This window comes from Bos javanicus, chromosome 28, assembly GCF_032452875.1.
Source record: "Bos javanicus breed banteng chromosome 28, ARS-OSU_banteng_1.0, whole genome shotgun sequence".
In the NCBI taxonomy this organism is placed as follows: domain Eukaryota; kingdom Metazoa; phylum Chordata; class Mammalia; order Artiodactyla; family Bovidae; genus Bos; species Bos javanicus.
The window spans coordinates 28,034,433-28,062,219 of NC_083895.1; the positions used below are offsets into that span (position 1 = coordinate 28,034,433).

Consider the following 27,787-nt stretch of genomic DNA (forward strand, 5'->3'; position numbering starts at 1 on the left):
GGACCCGCCCTCGTGACGTCACGTCCGGCCGACCAGCTACCCCGACCTCCCTCTGGCTCCCGCCTTCGCCCGCTTCCGGTCGTCGTCGTCGTCGCCGCTGCTGCCGCTGCTCCTGCTGCTGAGGCTGCTGGCGGAGGCCGGAGGATAGGGCGGCGGCGGCGGCGGCGGCTGAGAGGGCGGCGGCGGGAGCGGAGCGGGACGAGGGAGCAAGAGGAAGCGAGCGCAGAGCGAGCGGAGCGCGCCTAGCCCCGCCCGCCCTTCAGCCCGCCTGAGCAGCTGGAGCAGCCCGGGCCCTCAGCCGCCGCCGCCCGCCTGCCCGCCCGCCGGACAAAGCCCGAGAGCCCGCGCCCAGAGCCATGTCCTCGTCCGCCGGCAGCGGCCACCAGCCCAGCCAGAGCCGCGCCATCCCCACCCGCACCGTGCCCATCAGCGACGCCGCGCAGCTACCTCATGACTATTGCACCACGCCCGGGGGGACGCTCTTCTCCACCACACCGGGAGGTGAGCGTCGGCGCCCCCGCGGCCCTCACCCGAGCCCTCTCCCGGCACCCGAGCGCGCCCGCGCTAACCTCCGCGGTGTCCCCGCAGTTTCCCGCCACGGTCCTTTAACTCAGGGCGTATCCACTCTGGGCCGCTCGGGCCACCCCGGCTCCACCAAAGCCCCTTTCTTGGGGCTTCCCCCGAAACCTCCTTGAGACTGCTTTCGAGAACCTTAACTTCGCGTTCTCTATCTCCTGCAACTCTCTTCAGCGCGTGCCCACTCTGGGAACGTGGCTGGCTCTCCTCTTGTGAAGAAAAAGCCCCTGTTCCCGCTTCGTGGCAGGTTTACGCACTGGACCCAGTTTTCTCCTTCCCCCGCCCTCGTACTCCAGGGCAAATTTGTCTACACTTGGCTTTGCATTCGCTCCTCATTCCCTCTGCCACATATAGTGTCTTTGTGCACATTGAAGCTTGATCTTGGAGCTGTCTCCCGGCCTTTTTAGAAAGGAAGTTGGGGAGAGTAGTTTGCTCCTGGGACCCTGCGATGACTTGTTTTGCTGCTTCTAGAACTCCAGGAGGGGGGAGGCTGGAATGCGGAGTTTGGAAGCCTCGCCCAGTGTTATCCTGCTTTGACAGCATTGTTTACTTTGCTGGACGAGGCCCCACGGGTGGGGGGAGTCCCCAGGCTGGCGGAGGAGTGATAAAATCACGCTCAAGTAATAGCCCAGGGAAAGGAGCGCTGGCAGCCTTGAGGGTAGAGTTTTGGCGGCGACGCCTGTGGAGGTTGGTGGAAGACGGTACCCTCCCCGGCGGGACTGCTTCATCCGGGGGAAGGGGCCGTGCAGAGCCGGGTCCCAGAGCACTGCTTTTCAAAGTGCGACCAACACTGTTTACAAGGAAGAACACTGGGGTAGAGGTGAAGAGCGTGGAATTAATTGGTCACGGGAAAAGGGAGCTCAAAGGTTGCCTGTCCCCCGACTAGGCTTTTCTCCAGAGGGAGAAGACTGGAGAGCGATCTTGAGGGACCTCATGAAGGGGATGGTGCTTCATTTTTAACTTGGTTACTTAGCTTTTTGATGGTGGCCTCTGGCTAGAGGGTTGGGACTTTGCTGGCAGCCCTTGCTGTCTACGGGATTGCTAGCTTGGTTCCTGTGGGCTGGGCTCACCAGTTGTGCTCCAGCCAATCCCTTGCTGTTAGGCCTGGGCCATTTTTTAATCGTTGCACAATATCAAGACGGTAGAGAAAGAAGATCTTGCCAACAAGGAATAAAAAATCTCGGCGAAAGCTCTACAGAAGAATCCACCCAGGCGACTGGGGGTGGCGTGGCTGCCTTGGAATAAGTTAAATGATCCAGGCAGGAGACGTTCATTGATATATGTGGAGAACTGGGCTTAAGGAGGTTGTAACTTTGTGGAACAGTGGAGTTTCTACTGAGGTGGCTTACCTCATTGGAGAAACCTCCCTCCTGACCTCATCTGGTCAAGGCCAGCCTCTGAGCATGCTGAAATCTTCTTGGCTTTTAATCGTGAAAGATTTGGCAAACCAGGATCTGGTCTCCATAGGTTGTCTTGAACTTGAACTGACAGCTTTTAAGAAATGGATATTGTTTTCTGAGGTGATGGAAAGAAATTTATAACTTCTTCCAGAATTCCTTGTGAATTCTGTAATGCCTGTGCTTCCAGCAGTTTAGAACCAATGTCATAGTAGCAGATAATTACTTATTCGCGGAAGGAACTAAACTTTTAGCTGTATATTAATCATTATTCCTCTGAGGGAAAAACTGCAAGGGCACCTTTAGGCATATTTCAAACACCCAAGCTTCTATGCTTTTAAAGTAAGGGCATAGTCTTTAAGTGTGCCTATCTGATAGTCTGAATTAGTTCCTACAGTGTTGGGAAAGATTCTGCCCGAAATACTGAATCATTTATCCTTCCTCCCTACATACATAGTTCTCAGCTACTTTCTCAAATATCATTTACCCTGTCTCCAGATGGTTTCTGCTTTTTAATTGCAGATTTAAATACTTACATCTTAGCTTATCTATTATACAGAGCTGTTATTTATTAGTAGAGCACATTGTCATCTCTAAATTTTTAACACAAAGGCTTACCTAATATGTTTATAAGATACAGCACTGTTGCGGTTGGATTTAAACACCGTTTTATAGCAATTACCTCAGCGCCACCTAGATATACAGTACTTACTGATTTAATTCCCCCCCCTTTGGAAAATTTCCAGTTTTCTGATGATTTGTTCACATTTCCCTCTCTTCTATGTAATTTTCTTTCCCTGAATCATGGTTGTTATTTGGTCACCTTTAGGCACCTAAATTGATGTGGTTAGGTATCTTCAGTGAGTTTTGTGGGTCCAGGGCAGTGCTTTGCACAAAAGGGAACCACATACAAAAGTAGGAAATTCAGTCTTCACTCTGAGTGGTCTTAAAATCTTGGTGGGTAGAAAAGCTTTTTAGTTCTGAAATGAAAAACTTGTAGAGTCAAGTGCTAAGTTACATGTTTCAGACTTGAAAACATTTAGAAAGTGACAGTAAGCTTGTATTGGAAATCTCTATTTAGTAGGAAGGAAGGGGATTAGAATTTCCTGTCTCAAGCTACTAGAGTGTCATACACAGGTCAGAGCAGTCCAGATAACTGTTGATGTGCTGAAGGCCCTGTATGATCAGACTGGGCAGAGACGTTGACAACATAATGAACTTGCCATCTCCCCACAGAGGATACAACTTACCCTTGAAAAGATTTCTGTGGTTGGAAAATGAGAGTTGGGAAATGAAATGAAAACTTTCTGTAACCTCTTATATTTCCCGTATTTTTAGAAGTGTACCTTTTTCTCATTATTAAGGAAGAACAAAATTTTTGACCAAATTCAAAACAAAACACCCTTGGGTTTTTATTTTGTTTTGTTTTATCTGCCTCTGGAGGAATAGGGATGACATTTGGTTCATCCTTTGAGAAGCTGCTTCTAGCCTCAATGAAAGGTTAAGTTGTTATAGTCTGCTTCACTTTTGTAACAGTCTGGTTAGCTGGAAGGGACCTAATGCTTTCCTTCTATAATTGAGAGAAATTAAGTAACTTGTTAGTGTCATACAGCTAATTAATGTCAGTTGGTAGTCTCAAACTTAGTGTCCTGATTCCTATTCCAGGTTTTTCCTCTGCTGTCTTAAGATGCACATTTTCCTAGGAAAGGAAGTTTGCAAACATTTAAGAAGACTCTTCTATCTCTGCAATGCCAGATAATGTGATGCTTTTTGCTACCTTATTATTTATTTACTTTCTTAAATGAGTTTTGAACTGTCTCCTTGTTGAGAGTGGTTGTGCTCTGGGGAATGAACAAAGAGACCTCTTTGAGCCTTTCTTTTTGCCTTACTTTTCTGCCAAACATCCTCCTCAGCTGTGGAAAAGTATGCTGTTGCCGAAACAAGAGTGCCAGAGGGGAACTGTTAGTCTGAAATCTTGTTCACACCCTTGCGCATCCTCTCTGCCAGCTGAAGAGCTGCTCTGATTGGTTGGTTCCCTGAAGGCCATTGGAAGGGTCTGGGGATAAAGGAGAAGACAGGAAAAAGGGAAAAGAATCCACTTGGTGTGAGCCATAATAAAGTAAGAGTATTTGGGGAGAGTCCTGAGTGTTAATCTAGTTCCTTTGTTGGGAGAAGTGAATAGAGCTCTGTAGATATGGGGAAGGAAGGCCAGTTTCTCATTGTTAGAAAAATTTCTAATACAGTGACCTGAGTTTATTCTAGTCAAATATTTCTGAACCAGCAAATGTACTTGTTTGGCTCTGTAGTTTCAGTTATTAACTGAAGGACTTCATGATTACATGTAAGAACTGCATGAAAAACACGTTGAAAGTTGTTCAGTCACTTTGCCTTGTGTTCAAGGAAGATGGCATTTATTTACCTCAGAGGAACAAAAATTAACATGTATTGTCATTCCAGAGGAGATTTGGCTTTAGTCTCATATTTGTCAGCCACCAAAGTATGTACCAGAAGATGTAACTTAGTTTTGTGTTGGGTTCATGATTTTATGGGAGGGGTCTTGCATGGTTTGGAGACAACTGTAGGCTTGACTACGTATGTGTGTGTAAAGAGTTGCAGATCATGTCCTTTCAATTTTTTTGATATTCTATCGAGTAAAATTCAGGCTTCATGGATTTGTATGGACAAAAAATATTTTGGTATATGGACATGTCGTAATCAATAACTAAGGAATGTCAGATTTTCTATTTTTATATGGAATCAGCCGAAAGAATTTTGGGAACTCAAATAGCTACAGTAGTGAATATCGGAGATTCTTCACTGCCAGTCAGCAGTAAAGGCTGTGATGTGATGAAAAAAAAAAATAAGATTTGCTGATCAGACAGGGTAAAGTTAACATGGGAAAACTAGTTCACCTGGTTGGAAGGAAGAGAGCAATTGAAGGATAATTGCTTTACAGAATTTTGTTGTTTTCTGTCAAACCTCAACATGAATCAGCCATAGGTATACATATATCCCCTCCCTTTTGAAGCTCCCTCCCATCTCCCGCCCCATCCCACCCTTCTAGGTTGATACAGAGCCCCTGTTTGAGTTTCCTGAGCCATACAGCAAATTCCTGTGGGCTATCTATTTTACATATGGTAATGTAAGTTTTCGTGTTGCTCTTTCCATACATCTCACCCTCTCCTCCCCTCTCGACATGACCATAAGTCTATACTGTATGTCTGTTTCTCCATTGCTGCCCTGAAAAATTCTTCAGTACCATTTTTCTAGATTCCATGTATGTGCGTTAGAATATGGTATTTCTCTTTCTGACTTACGTCAGTTCAGTTCAGTTCAGTCGCTCAGTCGTGTCCAACTTTTGCGACCCCATGAATCGCAGCACGCCAGGCCTCCCTGTCCATCACCAACTCCCGGAGTTCATCACTCTGTATAATAGGTTCTAGGTTCATCCACCTCATCAGAACTGACTCATATGGGTTCCTTTTTATGGCCGAGGAATGTTTCCATTGTGTGTATGTACCACAACTTCTTTATCCATTCATCTGTTGATGAACATCTAGGTTGCCTCCATGTTCTGGCTATTGTAACTAGTGCTTCAGTGAACGGTGGGATACATGTGTCTTTTTCAATTTTGGTTTCCTCAGGTACATGCCTGGGAGTGGGATTGCTGGGTCATATGGTGGTTTTATTCCTAGTTTTTTAAGGAGTCTCTATACCGTCTTCCATAGTGGCTGTATTGATTTACATTCCCACCAACAGTGCAAGAGCGTTCCCTTTTCTCCAGCATGTATTGTTTGTAGACTTCTTGATGATGGCCATTCTGACCAGTGTGAGGTGTTATCTCATTGTGGTTTTGATTTGCATTTCTCTAATAATCAGCGATGTTGAGCATTTTTTCATGTGTTTGTTAGCCATCTTTAAGTCTTCTTTGGAGAAATGTCTGTTTAGGTCTTTCCCCCACTTTCTGATTGAGTTGTTTGTTTTCTGGCATTGAGTTGTATGAACTGCCTGTATATTTTGGAAATTAATCCTTTGTCAGTAGTTTCATTTGCTATTATTTTCTCCCATTCTGAGGGTTGTCTTTTCACCTTGCTTATAGTTTCCTTTGCTGTGCAAAAGCTTTTAGGTTTAATCAGGTTCCACTTGTTTACTTTTGTTTTTATTTCTGTTACCCTGGAGGTGGGTCATAGAGGATCCTGCTTTGATTTATGTGATATATGACTAGTTTTTAAAGGCCTGTTTCACCTGGTTCAAAGGCGACAGTTTGAAGCCAAAAGCTCAGAAATTTGTGAGTATTTGTGTCTAAATAAATGGTCTTTTAGATCTTGAGGACAAATGCCCTGATGAACTAAAGCTGTTCATGTCACTGGGTCATTTTAAAAAGTAAAATGCTTGATAAACAATCAGTAACTGGAAAATACAATTTTTATAGATTCCTTGGTATTGTCTATATACAAGACCACAGTCGTCTATGCATAAAGATAGTTTTACTTCTTCCTCGTTGATCTAGGTACTTTTTTTGTTTGTTTTCTTGCCTAATTGCCCTGGCTAGAACTGGAAGCTTCAGTACAGTGTTGAACAAACATGGCAAGAGAATGAGAACAGATACCATTGACCTGTGCTCGGTATTAGGGGGAAACCTCCAGTCTTTTATCATTAGGTAAAATGGTAGCTGTGGTTTTTCATAGATGCTCCTTGTCAGGTTCAGGAAGTTCCCTATTATTCCTAGTCTGTTGATTATTTTTATTATGAAAGGGTGTTGGATTTTATCAAAGACAGTTTTTTCTTGTGTATCTTTTGGAATGATCCTATGATTTTTGTTTTTTAGTCTGTTGCTATGATGTATCATGTTAATTATTTTCAGATGTTGTACCAGCCTCTCATTCCTGGAGTAAGTACCATTGATTGTGGTATATAATCCTTTTTGTATGTTGCTGAATTCTGTTTGCTAATATTTGGTTGAGGATTTTTGCATCTATATTCCTAAGAGATACTTGTCGATTCTTCTTGTGGCATCTTTGGTTTTAGTATCATTCAATTTTAATTTTTTAAAGAAATAGCCTGATGTTTATAGCAGGTGAGGACTGGTGAAGATAGACCATTGATTGCTCCCTAGGTTCTAAGGCCAGGCTCCTATCCATGGGATTTGCCGGGCAAGAATACCGGAGTGGCTTGCCATTTCCTACTCCATGGGATCTTCCTGACCCAGGGATCAAACCCATGTCACCTGCATGGCAGGTGGATGCTTTTCCACTGCGCCACCTGGGAAGTCCGTTCTAAGAGATACCTATCAAAAGTTTGCTAGGCTTGTGATTCATTTTTAAGATGTTGTAATTAATTGTTTGGGCCTCAGAGAGGTGCTCATCTCATCACCAGCGAATGTTTATGTTAGAGTTGGGCTTCTTTTACACTGAAATGAAACCACTCTCTGGTCTGATAAGTTCCTCGAACCATAATGAAGAGGCAGCACATAAATAAAGTGACCTAGACCGGTGATGTTCAGTAGGCTTTTGCCTACTTATGAAGTTTATTGATGAGTTCAGGTTCCTTACTGTAAGTAGAAGATATTGGTAGATATGTATTTTGCATTGTTTTTATTTTTATTTTTTTAAGTGCCTAAGAGGAGTGAACTAGGAGGAAAACAAGAAGTGGGAATGAAGCCCAGGCTTGAATCTGAGTGCTCTCCCCATACCAAAGCAGTGAGCCCTCATTAATTATTAGCATTACAGAGGCTGAACCACAAAATGTGTGAAATCTAATCCAAAGAATTGATCCAGGATGCTGTCAACAATCTGGCGCATCCAACCAGCATTTTCCTGGAACCAGAACCAGGTAGTTCTTGGGAAGATTTATTTCAAGACAGGTATTCAAACCCAAACAGACGTGGACATATTTGAAGTACTTTGATAGTCTTAAAATCAGTTGGCATTTGAGATTAATTTGTGGTTTGTATACCACTTTTTACCTGGTACTAACTAAAAAAGTCATTTGTTTCAAATCATTTTTTGGCCAGACTCAAGAAAGGCAGACTTGCTTAGACTGCCTTGCTTATTTGTGTTGGTCTCTTGACTCCTGTGTCACTCACTGTGTGATCTTTCTTTGGATGTTGTTTTCTCCGTGTGTAAAATGACAGGCTTCCACCAGATGCTGTCTAAGGCCTCTTCTAACACAGAACCTTCTGAATAGGAGCATAGTCATTATCAACTTCCCTTTCAGCCTGGGTGTGTGTTCTACTCTGGCAGAGTCCTGTGTGATTGGGTAGGGAGCCATCCTTTGACATTAATGTCTTGGAAATCTTTGCTCCTGGTTATGAGAATTGGAGTTACTCAAAGAACAGTAGAATTGACTTTTCACAAACCTTGGATGTCTTCCATTTGCCATAATTACTTAACCATACTAAGTTATAATATCCTTTGGCTCTAATTGTGCCTTTTGCTGATGTAAAAATTGTCCCTCTCTTGGTTTTGTTAGCACTTTAGAGATTTGATGATTGTACACACTGAACGTGATTTGACCACTCTCAGCCTCCCTGGAGGATACTGGGTCAAGCAAGTTATAATATCCTCTGGCTTTAATTGTGCCTTTTGCTGATGTAAAATTTGTCCCTCTCTTGGTTTTATTAGCCCTTTAGAGATTTGATGATTGTATACACTGAACATGATTTGACCACTCTCAGCCTCCCTGGAGGATAATGGGTCAAGCACCTTTTACCCTCCTCTGGGTTATCTGGCATAGAGCTTTTAGGAGTCTGTTCCATCCAGAGCCTCTATGAAGAACAGATTTTAAAACTGAAATGCATTTAAAATGTTCTCTAATATAGTGAAACACAGACCTTGTTAATCACCCTCCTAAGCTGGTAGAATAAAAAACAGAGAAAACCACTTTCTTTGTAAGTCCTTTCTGCATTTTTCACTTCTTATGTTCTCTTCTTACTATTGGGATGGAGGTGGGGGGAGAGGGAAAGAGGTAGACTACCTTTCTGAGGGTATTGGAAACACTTGTTGGCTTGTTCGGAGAAGGAAATGGCAATCTACTCCAGTATTATTGCCTGGAGAATCCCTGGGACAAGGGAGCCTGGCATGCTACAGTCCATGGGGTTGTGGGGAGTTGGGCACGGCTGAGAGACTTAGCACATATGCACTTATGCTGCTTGTTCATCTTGTGTCTGTTTCTGATCTATTGGTAAGCCTTTATATGTGGCATAGATGGAGGACGTTAAAAATTCCTAATGGAATACTGAGGTTATTTGCCAAGTGCTTTGTTTTTTAAATTTCTAGATTTCCTCATGGCTCTAGTGTCAGTCTGTTTTATACACACGCACACACACACACACACACACACATACATACATATATATATTTTTACATATATATATATAAATACTTACAAATACTTTTTTGAGTCACTCACTGTCCCCAATTGCTTATAATGGGGTTTGCTTTTTATTTCTAAAACACTGTCTCTTGCTATTAAAAAGATAATTGTGTGTGGGGAGGCTTTAAACAAATTTATTTTCTTGTATTTCTGGAGGCTAGAAGTCTGAAATCATGTATATTTCTTATTGTGTAAATGACGTAAAATTTGCCATTTTAACCGGGTTTAAGTATACAGTTCCATGGCAGTAAGTACATTCACATTGTTGTGCAACTGTCACCACCATCCATCTCCAGGACTTTTTTCATCTTCCCAAACTGAAACTTTATACTCATTAGACAATAACTCCTTATTACTTGCTTACCTCTAGCCACTGGCAACCATCATTCTACTTTCTGTGAATTTGACTAGTCCAGGTACCTCATATACATGGGATCAAAAGATACTTGTCTTTTGTGACTGACTTGTTTGACTTAGCAAAATGCCTTCAGTATTCATGCAGTCACCCTGTTGTTTTTCTACCTATGAAAGTAAACTTTAAAAGTCATATAGTATTGTTAGTTCAGTTCAGTCGCTCAGTTGTGTCTGACTCTTTGCGACCCCATGGACTGCAGCACGCCAGGCCTCCCTGTCCATCACCAACTCCCAAAGTTTACTCAAACTTGTGTCCATTGAGTTGGTGATGCCATCCAACCATCTCATCCTCTATCGTCCCCTTCTCCTCATGCCTTCAGTCTTTCCCAGCATCAGGGTCTTTTCCAGTGAGTCAGTTGTTTGCATCAGGTGGCCAAAGTATTGGAGTTTCACCTTCAACATCAGTCCTTCCAATGAATATTCAGGACTGATTTCCTTTAGGATGGACTGGTTGGACCTCCTTGCAATCCAAGGGACTCTCAAGAGTCTTCTCCAGCACCACAGTTCAAAAGCATGAATTCTTCAGCACTTCATAGTCCAACTCTCATATCCATACATGACCACTGGAAAAACCATAGCCTTGACTAGACAGACCTTTGTTGGCAAAGTAATGTCTCTGCTTTTTAATATGCTGTCTAGGTTGGTCATAGCTTTGCTTCCAAGGAGGAAGCGTCTTTTAATTTCATGGCTGCAATCACCATCTGCAGTGATTTTGGAGCCCCCCAAAATAAACTGTTTGCACTGTTTCCCCATCTGTTTGCCATGGGACTGGATGCCATGATCTTAGTTTTCTGAATGTTGAGCTTTAAGCCAACTTTTTCACTCTCCTCTTTGACTTTCATCAAGAGGCTCTTTAGTTCTTCACTTTCTGCCATAAGGGTGGTATCATCTGCATATCTGAGGTTATTGATATTTCTCCCGGCAATCTAGATTCCAGCTTGTGCTTCATCCAGCCCAGCGTTTCTCATGATGTACTCTGCATATAGTATTATTAGGGTAATAACAAAAAGCAACAGTCTAACGTCCCATCTCATTTCTAGTTCCATTCCTGGAGAAACCATTTTGAACTCTTTCAGCTATTTCTTCTAGCATTTACCTCTGGATTTCTGAATAACATGATTTAATGCTATTTCTCAGTTTTGGGTACTAACAGTTTTCTACTATGGAAAATGAGGATTTAAATGTAGGTAAATATTAAATATGGATGTGACTGGCACTATTGGTTTCCAGCCCAATAGCTGTTCTCTCTTCTTTCATGCTACCCCAGATTTCCTCATTATTTTAAAAGTAGTAGGGTGCCAAGCCCCATAAAATACACCCTGGCTACGCTATGGCTTCCCTAGTGTCTGGGATGGTGGGCATCTGACTCAGTTCTGGCCTAATGATCATAGCGGGGAGTCCACTATGGTTTTATGAGAAACAATTTTCCTCTTTGATGAGGAAAGTCCCTTGAGGGAAGCCCTGTTTGACTCCACACACTCCCTTCTTGCCTGGGATATTGTTGGGAAGGCGTAGGTTAATCTCAGCCTTCTTGGAGGGTTTTGTCACCACCTGTTCAATGTGGGCAAGTTACTTTCTGTTTCTTATTCTAAGATGTTTATTTGCATGAGTGGCTGCTTAATTCTAATTCTGGAAACAGCCTTAAACAACTTTATGGTCTGGGCTCTGCGAAAGTACAGTAACTACTGCCCTTGTCAGTTAACCATGTTACAGGGAACTTTGTCTAGGCAGTTTTGTATCAGGTTATACAATTTCTTGGATGTATATAGCTTAATTATGGATTGATTATCGTTTAAGCTACTTGGTGTTGAAAGAGGCCCTTAGACTTGAATGACCTTTTGGTCATTCAAGAATTCAAGAATAACCATCTTGGCAAGCATAATTTTGGATCTCATTTATTTGCCTCTTTTTCCTTGCCATTTGAAAATCACTAATTTTTAGATCAAAAAGTAGAAGCTTTTTCTCCTTACTCTCTGTTCTCCATCAAAAAGACTCAATTTTACTCTTCATGTTTTCCTAGTAATGTCGGCATTTAGAAAGTTCTAGGTCAGGGTACTAGATTTATCCAAATAACTGGTCACCAAGGAATGAAGAATGTGTATAGATATCTAATGTTAACCTAGATCTAAAGATACCTATTTGTTTTGAAATCCAAACATGAAGACTAAAATATGCATGTTTTAAAAACAAAGTAGAAAAAGGAAAACTGAACAGAAGCACCTAAAATGCAAAGTAAAATGCCAATAGACTGCTGCTTCTAACAGTTTCTGTTTGTAGTGATTTTACTGGTTAGCCACTGTTGCTATAAATAATATATATTTATACCACAATTTCTTGATTTCTTAACATTAGAGGATACTGTTGATTCCCTGTTATGAAAATGAGGGATACGGGACACTTTCATTACTTTCTGTACTTCGTATTTCCTTGTAAATTGTTTTATTGTTTTTGGTTCTTCTGAGTAGTTACCTTTATTTATTTATTCTTAGTATGTATTTATTATTTATCTATTTTGGCTGTGCCAGGTCTCCGTTGCTGTGCAGGCGTTCCTCCAGGTGCAGCAGGTGGGGGCCGCGCTCTGATTGTGGTGTGTGGCTTCTTCTTGCAGTGGTTTCTCTTGTCGTGGAGCGTGGGCGCTGGGGCACTCAGGCTTCAGGAGTTGAGGCGTGTGGGCTCAGCTGTGGTTCCTGGGCTCTAGAGCACAGGCTCAGTACTTGTGGCATGTGAGATTGGTTGGTCTGCAGCATGAGGGGTCTTTCCAGATCGGAGATGGAACCGACGTTTCCTGCATTGGCAGGTGGATCCTTTACCACTGAGCCACCAGGGAAGCCCTGGGTAGTTACCTTTAAAACTCTATAAATTAGTTAAACCTCTGTGTCTCAGTCTGTCAGTTTTAGCTCTCCACCATATGAGATTATGGGGCTTCCCTGGTGGCTCGGCAGTAAAGAATCTGCCTGCAATGCAGGAGACTGGGTTCGATCCTTGGGTGGGGAAGATCCTCTGGAGGAGGGCATGGCAACCCACTCCAGGGTTCTTGCCCGAAGAATCCCAAGGATGGAGGAGCGTGGCAGGCTGCAGTGCAGTCCATAGGATCGCACAGAGTCAGACTCGACTGAAGCAACTAAGCAGCAGCAGCATATTACATTATACTATCTACCTGTCCTGCCTCTGCTTCCCTGGTGTGTCTGCCTTTCCGTTAGAGATTTACGGTTAACTTTTCTCTAGTTAGTTATGGATGCGTAGGTTGACGTTGAATTGGGCTAGCATAAATGTGACTGGCAGTTGAAATTGAATTACTGGAAGTTCTTGCTTCATAAGATGTGTCTATGCATGCACATTTTTAAGAGACCCTGAATATTTTAGGTTTTTAAATTGTCTTGGAATTTATATAATTTCACAGTAAACACGGTATCAAAAAAGGACAAAAAAGGGTTTTTTCCTGGCATTTTATTTATAGTCAAGTCTTAATGTTTTTCTTTTATTTTTTTTGTTTTAATTTAATTTTATTTTTGAAAACTTTACAATATTGTATTAGTTTTGCCAAATATATTGAAATGGATCCGCCACAGGTATACATGTGTTCCCCATCCTGAACCCTCCTCCCTCCTCCCTCCCCATACCATCTTTCTGGGTCGTCCCAGTGCACCAGCCCCAAGCATCCAGTATCGTGCATCGAACCTGGACTGGCAGCTCGTTTCATACATGGTATTATACATGTTTCAATGCCATTCTCCCAAATCTTCCCACCCTCTCCCTCTCCAACAGAGTCCATAAGACTGTTCTATACATCGGTGTCTCTTTTGCTGTCTCGTACACAGGGTTATTGTTACCATCTTTCTAAATTCCATATATATGCGTTAGTATACTGTATTGGTGTTTTTCTTTCTGGCTTACTTCACTCTGTATAATAGGCTCCAGTTTCATCCACCTCATTAGAACTAATTCAAATGTATTCTTTTTAATGGCTGAGTAATACTCCATTGTGTATATGTACCACAGCTTTCTTATCTATTCATCTGTTGATGGACATCTAGGTTGCTTCCATGTCCTGGCTATTATAAACAGTGCTGTGATGAACATTGGGGTACACGTGTCTCTTTCCCTTCTGGTTTCCTCAGTGTGTATGCCCAGCAGTGGGATTGCTGGATCATAAGGCAGTTCTATTTCCAGTTTTTTAAGGAATCTCCGCACTGTTCTCCATAGTGGCTGTACTAGTTTGCATTCCCACCAACAGTGTAAGAGGGTTCCCTTTTCTCCACACCCTCTCCAGCATTTATTGCTTGTAGACTTGGATCGCAGCCATTCTGACTGGCGTGAAATGGTACCTCATAGTGGTTTTGATTTGCATTTCTCTGATAATGAGTGATGTTGAGCATCTTTTCATGTGTTTGTTAGCCATCTGAATGTCTTCTTTGGAGAAATGTCTGTTTAGTTCTTTGGCCCATTTTTTGATTGGGTCATTTATTTTTCTGGAGTTGAGCTGTAGGAGTTGCTTGTATATTTTTGAGATTAGTTGTTTGTCAGTTGCTTCACTTGCTATTATTTTCTCCCATTCTGAAGGCTGCCTTTTCACCTTGCTAATAGTTTCCTTTGATGTAATGTTTTTCTTTTGATAGTTTTGGTTTTTTGAATATTAAATGCTTTTGAATTACACCATAGAATCCTTAGTCACCGACGGGTTGATTCCTTTTTTCTGCCATATATCTGCAGCAATTTTTTTAGCTTCCAGTGATCTAAAATTCAAACACATGAAATACTGTGGTTTTGTATCCATATTTTACCTGGCCATATTTGAGAACATTAACAGCATCATTAAAGTTGTAATTCTTTAGAATGGCTCTTCTGAATTGTTTATTTTGTGTGTCCATTTAAAACCAAATGTAACTTAAAAATTCACTACAAAACTGTTAAAATTAATTGAGTTTAGTAAAGCTTCAGAATACAAGATTGGTATACAAAACCCAGTTGTGTTTGTATCTTTCAATGAACAATCCAAAAATGAAATAAAATAATTCCACTTACAATAGCATAAAAATAATAAAATACATAGGTATAAATTTAATCCAAAAAAGCATGAAACTTATACTATGGAAACTGTATAACATTCTTGAAATAAAGATAGACATTTATCTATAAATGTCTGTATAAATAGACCATCCATGTTTATGGATTGGAAGACTCAATATTGTTAAGATGGTACTACTCCCCAAATTTATTCAAAGCACAGTCCCATCAAAATTCCCACTGTCTTCTTTGCAGAAGTTTACAGGCTGACCCTAAGATGCATATATGGAACTTTAATAAGAGACTTAAAATAACCTCAAGCAATCTTGAAGAAGAAAAACAATGTTAGGAGACTCACTTGGTTTCAAAAGTTGTTACAGATCTAGAGAGTGTATTACTGTCATAAGGATACACATCGATCAATGGAAGCCCAGAAATAAACCCTCACAATTATAGCCAGTTGATCTTTGACAAGGATACTAAGACATTTAAATGGGGAAATATTCAATAATAGTCTTTTCAACAAATCATGCTGGTGCAACTGGATGTCCACACACAAAAACCAGAGTTGGACCCCATGACTCCAGGACCTAAATGTGAGCACTAGATCAAATTGTCAACATCTGCTGGATCATGGAAAAAGCAAGAGAGTTCCAGAAAAACATCTATTTCTGCTTTATTGACTATGCCAAAGCCTTTGACTGTGTGGATCACAATAAACTGTGGATAATTCTTCAAGAGATGGGAATACCAGACCACCTGACCTGCCTCTTGAGAAACCTGTATGCAGGTCAGGAAGCAACAGTTAGAACTGGACATGGAACAACAGACTGGTTCCAAATAGGAAAAGGAGTATGTCAAGGCTGTATATTATCACCCTGCTTATTTAACTTATATGCAGAGTACATCATGAGGAACGCTGGACTGGAAGAAACACAAGCTGGAATCAAGATTGCCGGGAGAAATATCAATAACCTCAGATATGCAGATGATACCACCCTTATGGCAGAAAGTGAAGAGGAACTAAAAAGCCTCTTGATGAAAATGAAAGAGGAGACTGAAAAAGTTGGCTTAAAGCTCAACATTCAGAAAACTAAGATCATGGCATCTGGTCCCACCACTTCATGGGAAATAGATGGGGAAACAGTGTCAGACTTTATTTTTGGGGGCTCCAAAATCACTGCAGATGGTGACTGCAGCCATGAAATTAAAAGACGCTTACTCCTTGGAAGGAAAGTTATGACAAACCTGGATAGCATATTGAAAAGCAGAGACATTACTTTGCCAACAAAGGTCCGTCTAGTCAAGGCTATGGTTTTTCCAGTGGTCATGTATGGATGTGAGAGTTGGACTGTGAAGAAAGCTGAGCGCAGAAGAATTGATGCTTTTGAACTGTGGTGTTGGAGAAGACTCTTGAGAGTCCCTTGGACTGCAAGGAGATCCAACCAGTCCATTCTGAAGGAGATCAGCCCTGGGTGTTCTTTGGAAGGAATGATGCTAAAGCTGAAACTCCAGTACTTTGGCCACCTCATGCGAAGAGTTGACTCGTTGGAAAAGACTCTGATGCTGGGAGGGATTGAGGGCAAGAGGAGAAGGGGACGACAGAGGATGAGATGGCTGGATGGCATCACCGACTCTAGACGTGAGTTTGAGTGAACTACGGGAGTTGGTGATGGACAGGGAGGCCTGGCGTGCTGCGATTCATGGGGTCACAAAGAGTTGGACACAACTGAGCAAGTGAACTGAACTGAAATGCTGTAAAACTCTTAGAAGAAAACATAGGCACAAATCTTTGTGACCTTGGTTAGGCAAGTTTCTTAGATATAACACCAAAATCACAAGCAACCAAAGAAAAAGACACAAATTGGACTTTATTAAAATTTAAAATTTTGAAAAAAAATTTAAAAGGCACCTCACAGGAGAAAATATTTCCGAAGCATCTGTGAATACGAAGCTTTTATACATGTATATATGTAACTGAATCATTTTGTTGTACACCCAAAACTAACACAACATTGTTAATCAGCTATACTCCAATATAAAATAAAAAATTTTTTTTAAAAAGTTTGTATTCATAATATATAAAGAACTTGTACAGTGTAGTGGTAAAAAGACAACCCTTTAAAAAATGGGCTAAAGACATTTCTCCAAAGAAGATATTTGTTGGAATGGCCAATAGGCATATATGAAAAGATGCTCAGCACTTTTAGCTATCAAGGAAATGCAAATTAAAACACCATGAGATACCACTTCACACCCACTCGGATGGCTGTAATAAAAAAGATAAAAAGGGAATTCCCTGACAGACCAGTGCTTAGGACTCCATGCTCTCACTGCTGAGGGCTGGGGTTTCATACCTGTTTGGGGAACTAAGATCCTGTATGCCCTGGGGAAGGGCCAAAAGGAAAAGTGAAAAATAAAAAAGGAAAGTGTTGGCTACAATGTATATAAACTGGAACCCTTATATACTGCTGATGGGAATGGAAAATGGTGCCACCACTTTGGAAAACAAGCCTGGTGGTTCCTCAAAAGGTAAGCCATATAATCCAGCAAGTCTGTCTTACATACCCAGGAGTTCACACAAACACTTGTGCATGAGTGTTTACAGCAGCATTACTCAAAATGGAAAAAACCCAGATGTCCATCAATGGACAGATTGATAAAATGTGATATACATTAATACATACAGAACATTATTTGTCAATAAACATAAATTAAGTACAATTGATCCTTAAAACAACATGGGGGTTAATCCACATGTTACTTACCATTGGCCCTCGGCATCCATGGATTCAGCCAACACTGACTGTATAGTGCTGTAGTACTTACAATTGAAAAAGTGCTAACTTGCATTGTTCAAGGATCAGCTGTACTGATAAACGCCAAACATGAATGAATCTTAAAAACATGCAAGTGAAAGGAGCCGTACGAAAGGTCACATACTACATAGTTGCACCTATTTGAAATGCCTAGAATCGGCAGATCTGTGGAGACAGAGAACAGATTCGTGGTTGCCTAGGCTGCCGAGGGTGGAGGAAAGTGGGGAGGGGCTGCTGAATGTATATGGGTTATCTTTTGGAGAGGATGACAGTGTTCTAAGGTAGATTGTGGTGGGAATTCCCTAGTGGTCCAGTGGTTAGATTTGGCTTTTTCACTGCTGTGGCCTGGGTTCAGTTTCTGCTTGAGAAACTAAGATCCCACAAGTCAATGTGTTGCAGTCAAAAGCAAAAAAAAAAAAAAAAAAAAGACTGTGGGGATGGTTGCACCATTCCAGGAGTATACTAAAATCTATTGAATTACACACTTTGAATTGTATGTGAATTATATCTCAAGGCAGTAAAAAATATTTTTATTGCCTCTGCACAGTAATAGGAGTTTGTCAAACGTCCTGTTACACCCGACATGTTTAGGTTGACTCTCTATTAACTTGTTTTCTACTTGGTTCATTTACAGTGCTCTAATGTTGGTATTGTTGCTGATCTATAATTTAGAAATAGAAAGCTTGCTTTTATCCTGTGCTCTTTTTTCACCACTTCACCCCAAGAGTTTCTGAGTTTAGTATACTACAGAAGTGAGAATAGTCTTGTTCTGACTTGCAACATGAATGTTAGTAAGAACATCTCACAGCAAAAATCTCAGCCTTCTGAAACCTAGCCATGAATAAAAGGTTGGGGGGAGGGCGCTGGTGACAGAACAAAATCCATCCACTGAAGCTCCTTCCCTTAGATCATTGGAAGACCATCAGGCTCCTTCCCAGCCTGTTTGCTCTTATTTTACATAGCGTTGAAATCAGATCACCAATTTCCAAACCCCACAGATTAGACACATTAAGTTAGAATGAGTGTAAAGCATGTACTGTAGATTGACTTGTGCTCTCCCCATTCATATATTGACACACAGACCCCCACAAAGTGATATTTAGAAGTGGGGCTTGCTTGCTAAGTCGTTTCAGTCATGTCCGACTCTTTGTGATCCCATGGACTGTAGCCCACCAGGCTTCTCTGTCTATAGGATTCTCCAGGCAGCAACACCGGAGTGGGTTGCCATTTCCTTCTCCAAGGACTGGGGCCTTGGGAGGTAATTAGGTTCAGGTGGGGCTCTCACAGTGGGATTAATGCCCCAGCAGAAGAGACACTTGCTTCCCTCTCCCTCGTGAGAGGACACGGTGGGAAGGTGTCAACACGTCTGGAAGAGAGCTCTCAGCAGAGACACACTAAACTGGTGTCTTTGTCTTGGAAATTTCAGGAACTGTGAGGAAATACATTTCTGTGTAAGACACCCAGTTCCATGTGTGATATTTGATTATGGCAGCCAAACTTAAGACATGGAAAAAAGATGGTTCTTAGCCAAACAGTGAGGGAGGAGACAAGGAAACTGGTGGGGAGGGCCACGAGCACAGCCTTGGCTATCTGAATCCTGTTCGGTCTAAGGAGAGTACAGATCATCAGCTGAATAGGCCCTGAGACTTCCTAGGTCACAACATAGCATAATAAATGAATTTCATACTCACCCTGATTCACCGAGAAAGGGTTGGATTGTTCCCTGTTTAAGGTGGTAAAAAGTTGTAAAATCTGTATTAGAAAACTTTCCATCCTAAATAATTCAAACTTGACCTAAGTTTTCTGCTCTCCAGAATGATTCATTCTTCATAATTTCAGCTGCCTTTTTGAACTGTTACTAGTCCTTATTTTTCAAAGCAAAGAAAGGGAAGGTAACTTTCTGCTTTCATTGGTATAAAATTATATTTGAAACAAGATATAAAACTTCCGTCTCCTTTAAACCCTGTTTTCCAGGAACTCGAATCATTTATGATCGAAAGTTTTTGTTGGATCGTCGCAACTCTCCTATGGCTCAGACCCCACCCTGCCATCTGCCCAATATCCCAGGAGTCACCAGCCCCGGCACCTTAATTGAAGACTCCAAAGTAGAAGTAAACAATTTGAACAACTTGAACAATCATGACAGGAAGCATGCAGTTGGTAAGAGAAGCTGGTGTTAGGGACCAAGAGATAGCCCTGGGATTCGAGTCAGTCTGAAAAATGTTGATGCTTCAGTTATAACTGATGTTCAGTCATACATCTCTGAGGTTCCCCCACTACCCTCACCAAGACTTACTGAGATGTTCTGGAAACCCGAGTTCTAAACCATAGCCAAATCTAATCTAGGAGAGGGGTAGGGTGAGGGAGAATCCAAAATCAGGCAATGGTAAATCCCAAAGATGACTTCTTGAACCTGGACTTTGTTGGACTAGGGATAACACACACACACACAGCAGAATCTAATCACTCCCATTTCCATCACCCTTGGAAATAGACCTTGCTTCTTATAAAGAGAATGTCTTTTTTGTGGTGTAGAGAAAACCATTTTCACCCCATTTTCAGGACAGCCTATTTCAGTACACACACACTCCCTCCCCCGCCCCACACACTCACACACACGTTGACCATTAATAATAAGTCCTATCCATGTCTGGAAATGGCCAGCTCCTGAAGCACACCTTGGCCTGCACTCCATGGCCCCTGTACATGAGCCAACTTTCTACTTTGTCAAATTCCAAAGGAGTTTTTGATGGACAGAGTGTCATTCCGAGCAGGGCTAAAAATTCAGAGCTTCCAGAAGAGTGTGCTGACTTGATAAATGGCCAAGAGCTCTCTACAAGCTCCTGTTTGGTCAACCTCGGACAAAGGAGAGTAAAACTTGGGTAGTTTTCACTTGTATCCTTTCCCATAATTGGCTCCTGCCCGTGGGTGATGTGACTGCCACTCTTTTGTTGCCCCCTAGATTAAAAAGACCAGCCAAGGCAGAGCAGAATAGTTGTTTCAAGGCTACAGAGAATGGGGCAGTTTGAATTCTGTTTTGACTCTTGTGCAGAGGGAATGTTAGTTAAAATTGTTTTGCTCTTCCATTTTGTGCCCAACTTTTCCTTTTCTTCATTCTAACCAGGGGATGATGCTCAGTTTGAGATGGACATCTGATTGTCCTTTGAGGATCAGAAGAAAAGCAGCAACACTGATACATGTGTGTACTTGATTCGGCTGATAGGATCATCGATGCAAAGACAGAAGAGGCAGTACCAGCAATCCCCGTTGCTGTCTCCTTCCCCTCCTCCTTCCCCTTGTGCCAAAGGATGCAAAGATGAGCTGCATCTGACCATTTCTTCTCCCTGTTTCCTGTTCCCCTCCCAGTTAGACAGTTAGATTGAAGACTCTTGACATATTTCTGTAGAACTAAGCAGCCCACAGAGGAAAACAGTTAAACTCTGGTTCCCCTCCCCGCCCCCCATTTTTTTTTAATCCCAAATCCATTATCAACCTACTAATAACTGACTGGCTGGGGAGTCTGGGGAAGTGATACAGAGGTTTGATGGGTTCAGCATCATTCCTGTTCTTATTCTCTCTCCTCACTGTCTTGCCCAGGTTTCACTCTTGCAAGAGCCTGGGTTTGGGGGTCTTGAAAACCACTGGAGGGAAATGGTAAACAGGAAGAGAGCTGCTTTCCTTTTTACTTTGCGGTGTTTGTCCTTGGGGATAGTACACAGTTTGTACAACTCGAGTAGCATTACCCTGGGGCACTGTTTTGAGGTCCACTTCCCCTCCTTCCTCTGGGAGGAGTGTATTCTGTCTTTCGTATTACAGTTCACCTTCCTGTTCCTTTACTTTGCACAGTTGTGCAGACACTTTCTAATTCTACGTCAGAAGGGAGTCCTGTGTCACCAGTTGTTCGTTGCCCCGCTTCTCCCATCCCTCCATGATTGCATCCTGTTGCCTGTGGTCCTTTTGTACCCTGAGCTATCCAGGTGGTTTCTCCTGCTCCCGAGCAGGTCCCTTCCATGGGACAGAAGCACACTGGATAAGGCCTAACAGTATACTCTGCAGGATGGTACCCAAGAATGACCTCGGAAGACGCTGAAACTTTTGAGTACCCTACCCAGGCCCAGTAGTCATTGTTTCTCAGTCCAGTGAGCATTGTGATATTTATTGTCTCTGATTTTTTAGTTTAAAGTTGACTTTGAGAGTGTTCTTAGCAAAGAACTACACTTTTTCCCTTTGTGGACCTGCTTTGTTTGGCTGCTGAGATAGATAAGCATGGGCTTAAAAACGTGTTCCTTCCGTTCTTACCCTTCCCAAGGTACTCTGAATTCCCCTGTCTTTCCCTGCCTCCTTCCCTTTTCTCTGCCAGGCCATTTTTCAAATGTACATCCAGGATACCTCACCTGTGGTATCTGATAAGATCTGTCACTCCTCTTATCTGAGGAGTGACCTTTTATTTTTAAGATGAGTACAGACCTATTTTTAGATATGTTTTCAGTACAATTTTGAACAGCAACTTTTTAATTATACATCTTCCGGTGTTAGGAAGGTGAGAACTGTTCCTTGGTGAGTCTGCTGTTCCATGTCACCAGCCCTTGTCTCCCCCGGTCCCTTATGAACTTGTTCCTCTTGCTCTAGTGTTGGCTGTGCATGTTTGGAGTTCGTAGTGGGTGGACTGTGAGACTGGACCATTCTGCCTTCCCTGGGTTGTTCATGGTAGCCTCATTCTCTCCCTTTATGCTGTGCTGCTTCGTTCCCCACCCCATGGTCCTGACTGTTGACTGGCATGGGAATCCTGGGAGAGTGACTCCTCTCACGGAAAGACAAGTAAAATAGCCACTGGTGTCTAGGAATTTCTGGTTGGATTTGGTGCTCCGAACCATCTTTTTAAGAGGCGAGATACCAGGGTGAGAGTACCAGGCCAACTGGCTAAGATGGAAAGCTGTTTTTCTTTTGAACTCTGAGAAGCCCCTGTTTGCGAATACATTTAGAAGAGACTAAGGATGTCTGTGGAACTTTGTTCTGTTTTCTGCTACAAAATGTGAATTGTTTAAAGAGTGAAATCTTTTGTGATGGTTGATGTCTCAGGAATAAGCTGGATCTCCACGGTTTTGGAGATGCTTTCAGTCTCAAGAATTGACCAGAAAAATATTTCTTACTCCTTTTTTAATGTATCTCTGTTCTGATTTTTATTCAACTCCAAATTTCACTATACTTACTCTTGGAAAAACTTAAGGTGTGTTGGTAATTTGCATGACAAGCTTGCACAGGGCTTCGTTGTCCCCTGGGAGCTTGTCCCCTGGGAGCTTGATTCTTTGGGAATGAAGCTTGCTTTCTCCACATCATCTGGAATGTGACTCCACTACAGCGAGTAATCGTTCTGTCAGTGAGCAGAGTGCGTGCCCTGTTGGGTCTTTACTGCTGCACGTGAAAACTCGGTTCCCTCACTGAATAGTGGGAAATTAAAACACCGGCTTGAGTAGTCTAAAGACGGTATGATCCCCTTTGTTGCTATCTCGAGGAGTCTGCACTTGGCCTCCTAATCAGAGGCTGTATTTCTAGTATGTCTTGGGAGCATCAGCTGTATAATATAGCAGCTGCCCATCCTGTAGGCATCTCTGTAAGGATCTCCATAGTGCTTGGTGCAGTTCTTTCCTGAAGGCCACTAGATTTACTTTGGCCTCCATAAATCGGCGTTTTAAAGATAATCTCACAAGGCAGTAGATGAACTTTCAACAGATGAAACCTTTGTGCCATGCCTCATAGAATCATTTTTCAGGGCAATCCAGAATCTAGTAGGTGGTTTACTCCTGGGTGTGTTTATGTGCTCAGTAGCTCAGTTATGTCTGACTCTTTGTGACCCCACCAGACTCACCTATCCATGGGATTTCCCAGGCAAGAGTACTGGAGAGGGTTGCCATTTCCCACTCCAGGGGATCTTCCCGACCCAGGGATTGAACCCACGTCACTTGCGTCTTCTGCATTCGCAGGTGGATTCTTTACCACTGAGCCACCTGGGAAGCCGCCTGAGTGTTTGGAAGGAATCATCTAACAGTTGAAGCCCTAATGAATAATCTATCTGGGCCTTTTCGGAGCACCCTTAGGGTATCATTTGAGTGAGATGATTCTTAAAATCTTACTAATTATTTGTACTTTTCTCCTTAGGAGAAAACCATGTGTCTGTACTTCTGGGGACAATCCATCTTAATGAGATGACCTCCTCCCTCCAAATTCCAGCAGGAGATGTGCATTGTCATGGTTCTACCTCCTTCATAGTGTGGTGACTTGAGTTCACCACTCTCTCGTATCCTGTGTAAATAGCTACTGTGTTCTCTAAAGCATAGTGTAGAGAAGCTGGCTTCTAGCTATTAGGCTTCCAAGCCAAGGGTTTTATCCTTCATCCTTGTTATCTGTTGCTATTTAACAGGTTATCCCCAAACTTAAAATCTCTTTTAGAGCAAACATTATCTGTCAGTTTCTGTGGTTAGGACCTGGGAAGCAGCTTAGCATGGTGGTATTGGCACCATAGGAAGTTGCAATCAAGACTTCAGCAGGGTCTCCAGTCACTTGGGCCTTGAAAATCCACTTCTGGGCTCTCTTTGTGAGCAAGATGCCTCAGTTTCTCCCTGTGTGGGTCTGTCTAGGGCAGCACGAGTGTCCTTACAGCATGGCAGTTGGCTTTGCCTGAGCACACGATCCCAGAGAGAGCAAGGAGGAATCTGCAGTGCCTTTTATGTCAGTCTTCGAAAGCAAATCATCACACCTTCCTATCCCTTTCCTTAGAAGCAAGCCACTAAGCCCAGCTACACTCAAGGGAACTGGGGTTTCACCCCACCTAATGAATGGAGCAGTGTCAAAGAATTTGTGGATATACCTTAATATGACCCCTCCCCCAACAGAGGGTGAAACTGGATCAGCAAGAAGGGCTATGTTTAAACTAGATGCTATACTGAGAGAAGTGGTGTTGCTGAGAATAGTTCTCTAAGATATACATCAACAAACAGATGAAAAATGGACTGTCCATAACCATCTGCCAGTTTTGAGAGAGTTGGCAAGAAATGGCCATTTCCAGGGTAGCATTTGTACACTGTCCTGTTGTACACTACCAGTGGCCCAAGGATGCTTCAGTCCTTGACTTGATACCTCTAAAAGACAATACTGCTGGCTCGCTTTCTCCTTTAGCCAGGAATTGACAAAGGGCATTGGAGCCTTCTCGTTGAGCCATTCGAATGGATCAGTCGGGGTTGTCAAACAAAGGGAGCAAACATGAATTAGGTGGTGGGTTACTGGGCTGAAGAATAGCTAACCATTCAGATCCAGAGTAACAAAGCTGATAGTATCCAGAAGCCAGGTCCCCCCCCAGTTGATGCTTGGCACCTGCTCTCTCAAACCACGCCAGCTAAAGCAGACTTGGGTCAGGTCTCCCACCCAAAAAACCACCTCAGTAAATGGGGGGGGACCTCTGGGAATAAGAGCTGTCTGTGCTTGATCTTTACATCCAGTAAAAGTTAACTCTGCACACCTGCCTCACCCTGGGCTTCCTAATGGAAACAGGTTCTTAAAAAGAACCAATCCTGTCTTCACCCTTGAGAGAAGCTTTGATGAAGCTCGTCAGTTTAGCACATTTTTAGTGAATGTCTGTTCTGTGTCCCTGGCACCGATGCCAAGTTTTTGGGGGTTTCAGACATCTTAAGGGTGCAAATTCTTTAGATTTACACTCTGACACTTCCCAGCATTTTCTTATCTATAGCCCTGCTTGCTTTAGAGTATACTTGAATAAAAAGCAATGCTGCTAAGGCAGCTATTTAAAAAAAAGAAGAAAAGGTACTTCTAGAAGTAAGGAACTTGTGTTTAAAGCACCTTCAAACGAATTTTTTTACTTCTGATTTTAAGGTGGAGTCAAAATAGATGGTCTTTATTTTTGCTGTCTGGGTTACCAGCTCTTTGCATCTCTCTGACCTCAACTTCCCAGTTCAGACATTTCCTGCTAGATGTATGGGCTTTACCCCAGAGGCTGTCGCTCAGCCAGTGCCTGCTTTGCATCAAGGCACCTGGTGTAAGGTGCTTATTGTATTGGCAGCAATATTCCAGAAACAGTCCTTTTCCGTTTTCATCTTGGAGACTTTATGGGGTATCAGTATCTTGGCTGTTTGAAGCCACGGCCCTCAGCCCCTTACATTCCCCTCCAGACAGGAGAGCCAGTGCTTGTCTCTCTGGGTCAGAACTTATCCGTCTTAGCATGTCTCTGGACTATATGCACACGGGCAGCTATTTATTAATCTGCGAAACCCAATCTCTTACCTATGCATGGCATCTAGGAGGGGTTAGTGTCTGTTTTAAAGAAGCAGTGTTTACTTGGGAGGGCAGTTTCTGTCTGGACTTCACAGGGGGCATAGTGACCATACAGTGGTACCCCTACCACCACCAACTTCTTTACCTCCCAGCTATAAATAAAAGATGACATCAGATCTTGAGGCAGCTGGGTCACAATTATTTAGAATGCTTATACCCCAGGCACATTTCTTGTTCTAGTCATGTTTTCCCAGCTGAGAATTGGAGTTCCCCTGAGCCTAGCTCATGACATTTCTGACTGCAGTCTGAGGAATGATACAGTCAGTTCATGTCACCTTTCCCACCCTGTGGAATTGACATTTCTTTCTCTGGATGGGCCTGGAAATTGTTACCTTTTGGCAAAACTTAGATTTAGGAGAAGTCTTTAAAGTCCCTTTTCAGATGATCTGTGGTGTCTCTTTGCTTCTGCCTGCAGCCCTGGCAGACCGTACTGCCTGGATCCTGATGGAAAATAGTACTGAGATGAAACACATTCTTGGGGTATTTAAACTTTCACTCTGCCACCTTTCAACGAGTGGGAGGCTGGCAGAGAGATGCTGCAATGCTTGAAATTTGGCCACATTGAAATTTCCAAAGGGAGCTCTTGCCAGTGCTTAAAACCAAAATGTCTGGACATCTGAGATTGCGTGAATCTAGCGGAGAATCTCTTCTTGCCTGCAGTGTGCCCTTTTCCTCTCCCATCTTAATCTTTAAAAAAAAAACCAAGCCCAGGCCAAGGGTCATTTTTACTTGAAACCAGGAGAGTGAGGAAGGAACACTAGAGCTGAGGAGTGAGCTGTGTGGTGAGGCGTCCTGCTCCTGGTGTCTGTTTCAGTCCCTGAAGACTGTGAGCCAGTGCCTTTCCTTCACCTGGAGATGGAACCCATCTCTTCTCCCCTGGGTGAGGAGATCCTCTGCTACCCAGGGGTAAATCGACACCCACATATTCGGGTGTCCATTTTAAGCATCTTTAAAATATATATTGAAATGCCCTTCCCTGTCTTTGTGCCACCAGTGGCCCAGTTCCATCCATTCTGAGTGGAAAAGTGGAGACTGCCAGTACTTTCCTTGGTCTTCCCTTCGTCTCCCTTGATGTGGGTGTCCCCTTTCCCCTCTGTCCATCTCACTGTCGTGGATGGAGAGCAGAGGGCACCGTGTAATCCTGAGGCAGCCCTGTGTGACTCCATGGTTAAGTTTTTGTTTCTGATTTTCCTAACTGTCCTTACAAACCAGCAAGTGTTTGGAAATTACGGAAAAAATTAAATTTTCACCAACGGTTGCTGTTACAGTTGAATCAATAAAGATCTTGAGTATCAACTTGGTGTTTTAATTGTTTTTTTAAATTTCAGGTAAAATCCTGTTGACACATTTTGGGCATCTTGGCTGATAAGGAAGATGTGCAAAGGCAGTTGGCCACTTCACATGTCAGTTCCATCATTTACAAAGCACTTCTTTGTGTGTCTGGCCCTGTATGTGTCAGGTGATGTGACCCTTCCCCAGGGAGCTTGGAAGTGAACACGTACATGCTGGGGCCAGATGCACCCGAGAAGGCCCTTCATTGGGTCTGCAGGGAGCCCAGACCACAGCTTTCCTGGTGAGGGCTGCCTCTGCCCCTCAGGAGCACTTGTTAGAAATCCATCATAGCTGATGTCTTAAACGAAACTACACTGTGCTGCGTGAGCATCACATTCCTTGCTATTATTAATCCAGTGAGGCCCACATATTAGTGTTGAGAGCAAGAGTCCTGTCCTTCCATGTCTCAGATGTTGTCAACAGAAGGTCACAGAACAAAACAGCAGGGAAGTTCAGAGCTCAGGCTTTGGAGTAAGATAGGCTTGCATTCCTGCTCTGCTGCTTAATAGCAGCCAAATTCTCTCCAAC

The 27,787-nt window shown here is 42.8% G+C and overlaps 1 protein-coding gene across 1 annotated transcript; it reads left to right on the forward strand.

Annotated features, from left to right (window-relative positions):
- EIF4EBP2 (eukaryotic translation initiation factor 4E binding protein 2) lies at window positions 1-27,223 on the forward strand. The gene is made up of 3 exons (XM_061405226.1): window positions 1-501; window positions 19,559-19,744; window positions 20,709-27,223. Exons 1-3 carry the CDS (start codon window positions 357-359, stop codon window positions 20,738-20,740), a joined length of 363 nt encoding a protein of 120 aa, XP_061261210.1. The 5' UTR covers window positions 1-356; the 3' UTR covers window positions 20,741-27,223.
- Window positions 27,224-27,787: the final 564 nt, after the last annotated feature.

Excerpts from the sequence above, each read along its gene's own strand:
- EIF4EBP2 (XM_061405226.1), top strand. The coding sequence starts at position 357 with ATGTCCTCGTCCGCCGGCAGCGGCCACCAGCCCAGCCAGAGCCGCGCC. Across the intron at positions 502-19,558 it reads CTTCTCCACCACACCGGGAG|GAACTCGAATCATTTATGAT; the intron begins GTGAGCGTCGGC and ends CCTGTTTTCCAG. Across the intron at positions 19,745-20,708 it reads TGACAGGAAGCATGCAGTTG|GGGATGATGCTCAGTTTGAG; the intron begins GTAAGAGAAGCT and ends CATTCTAACCAG.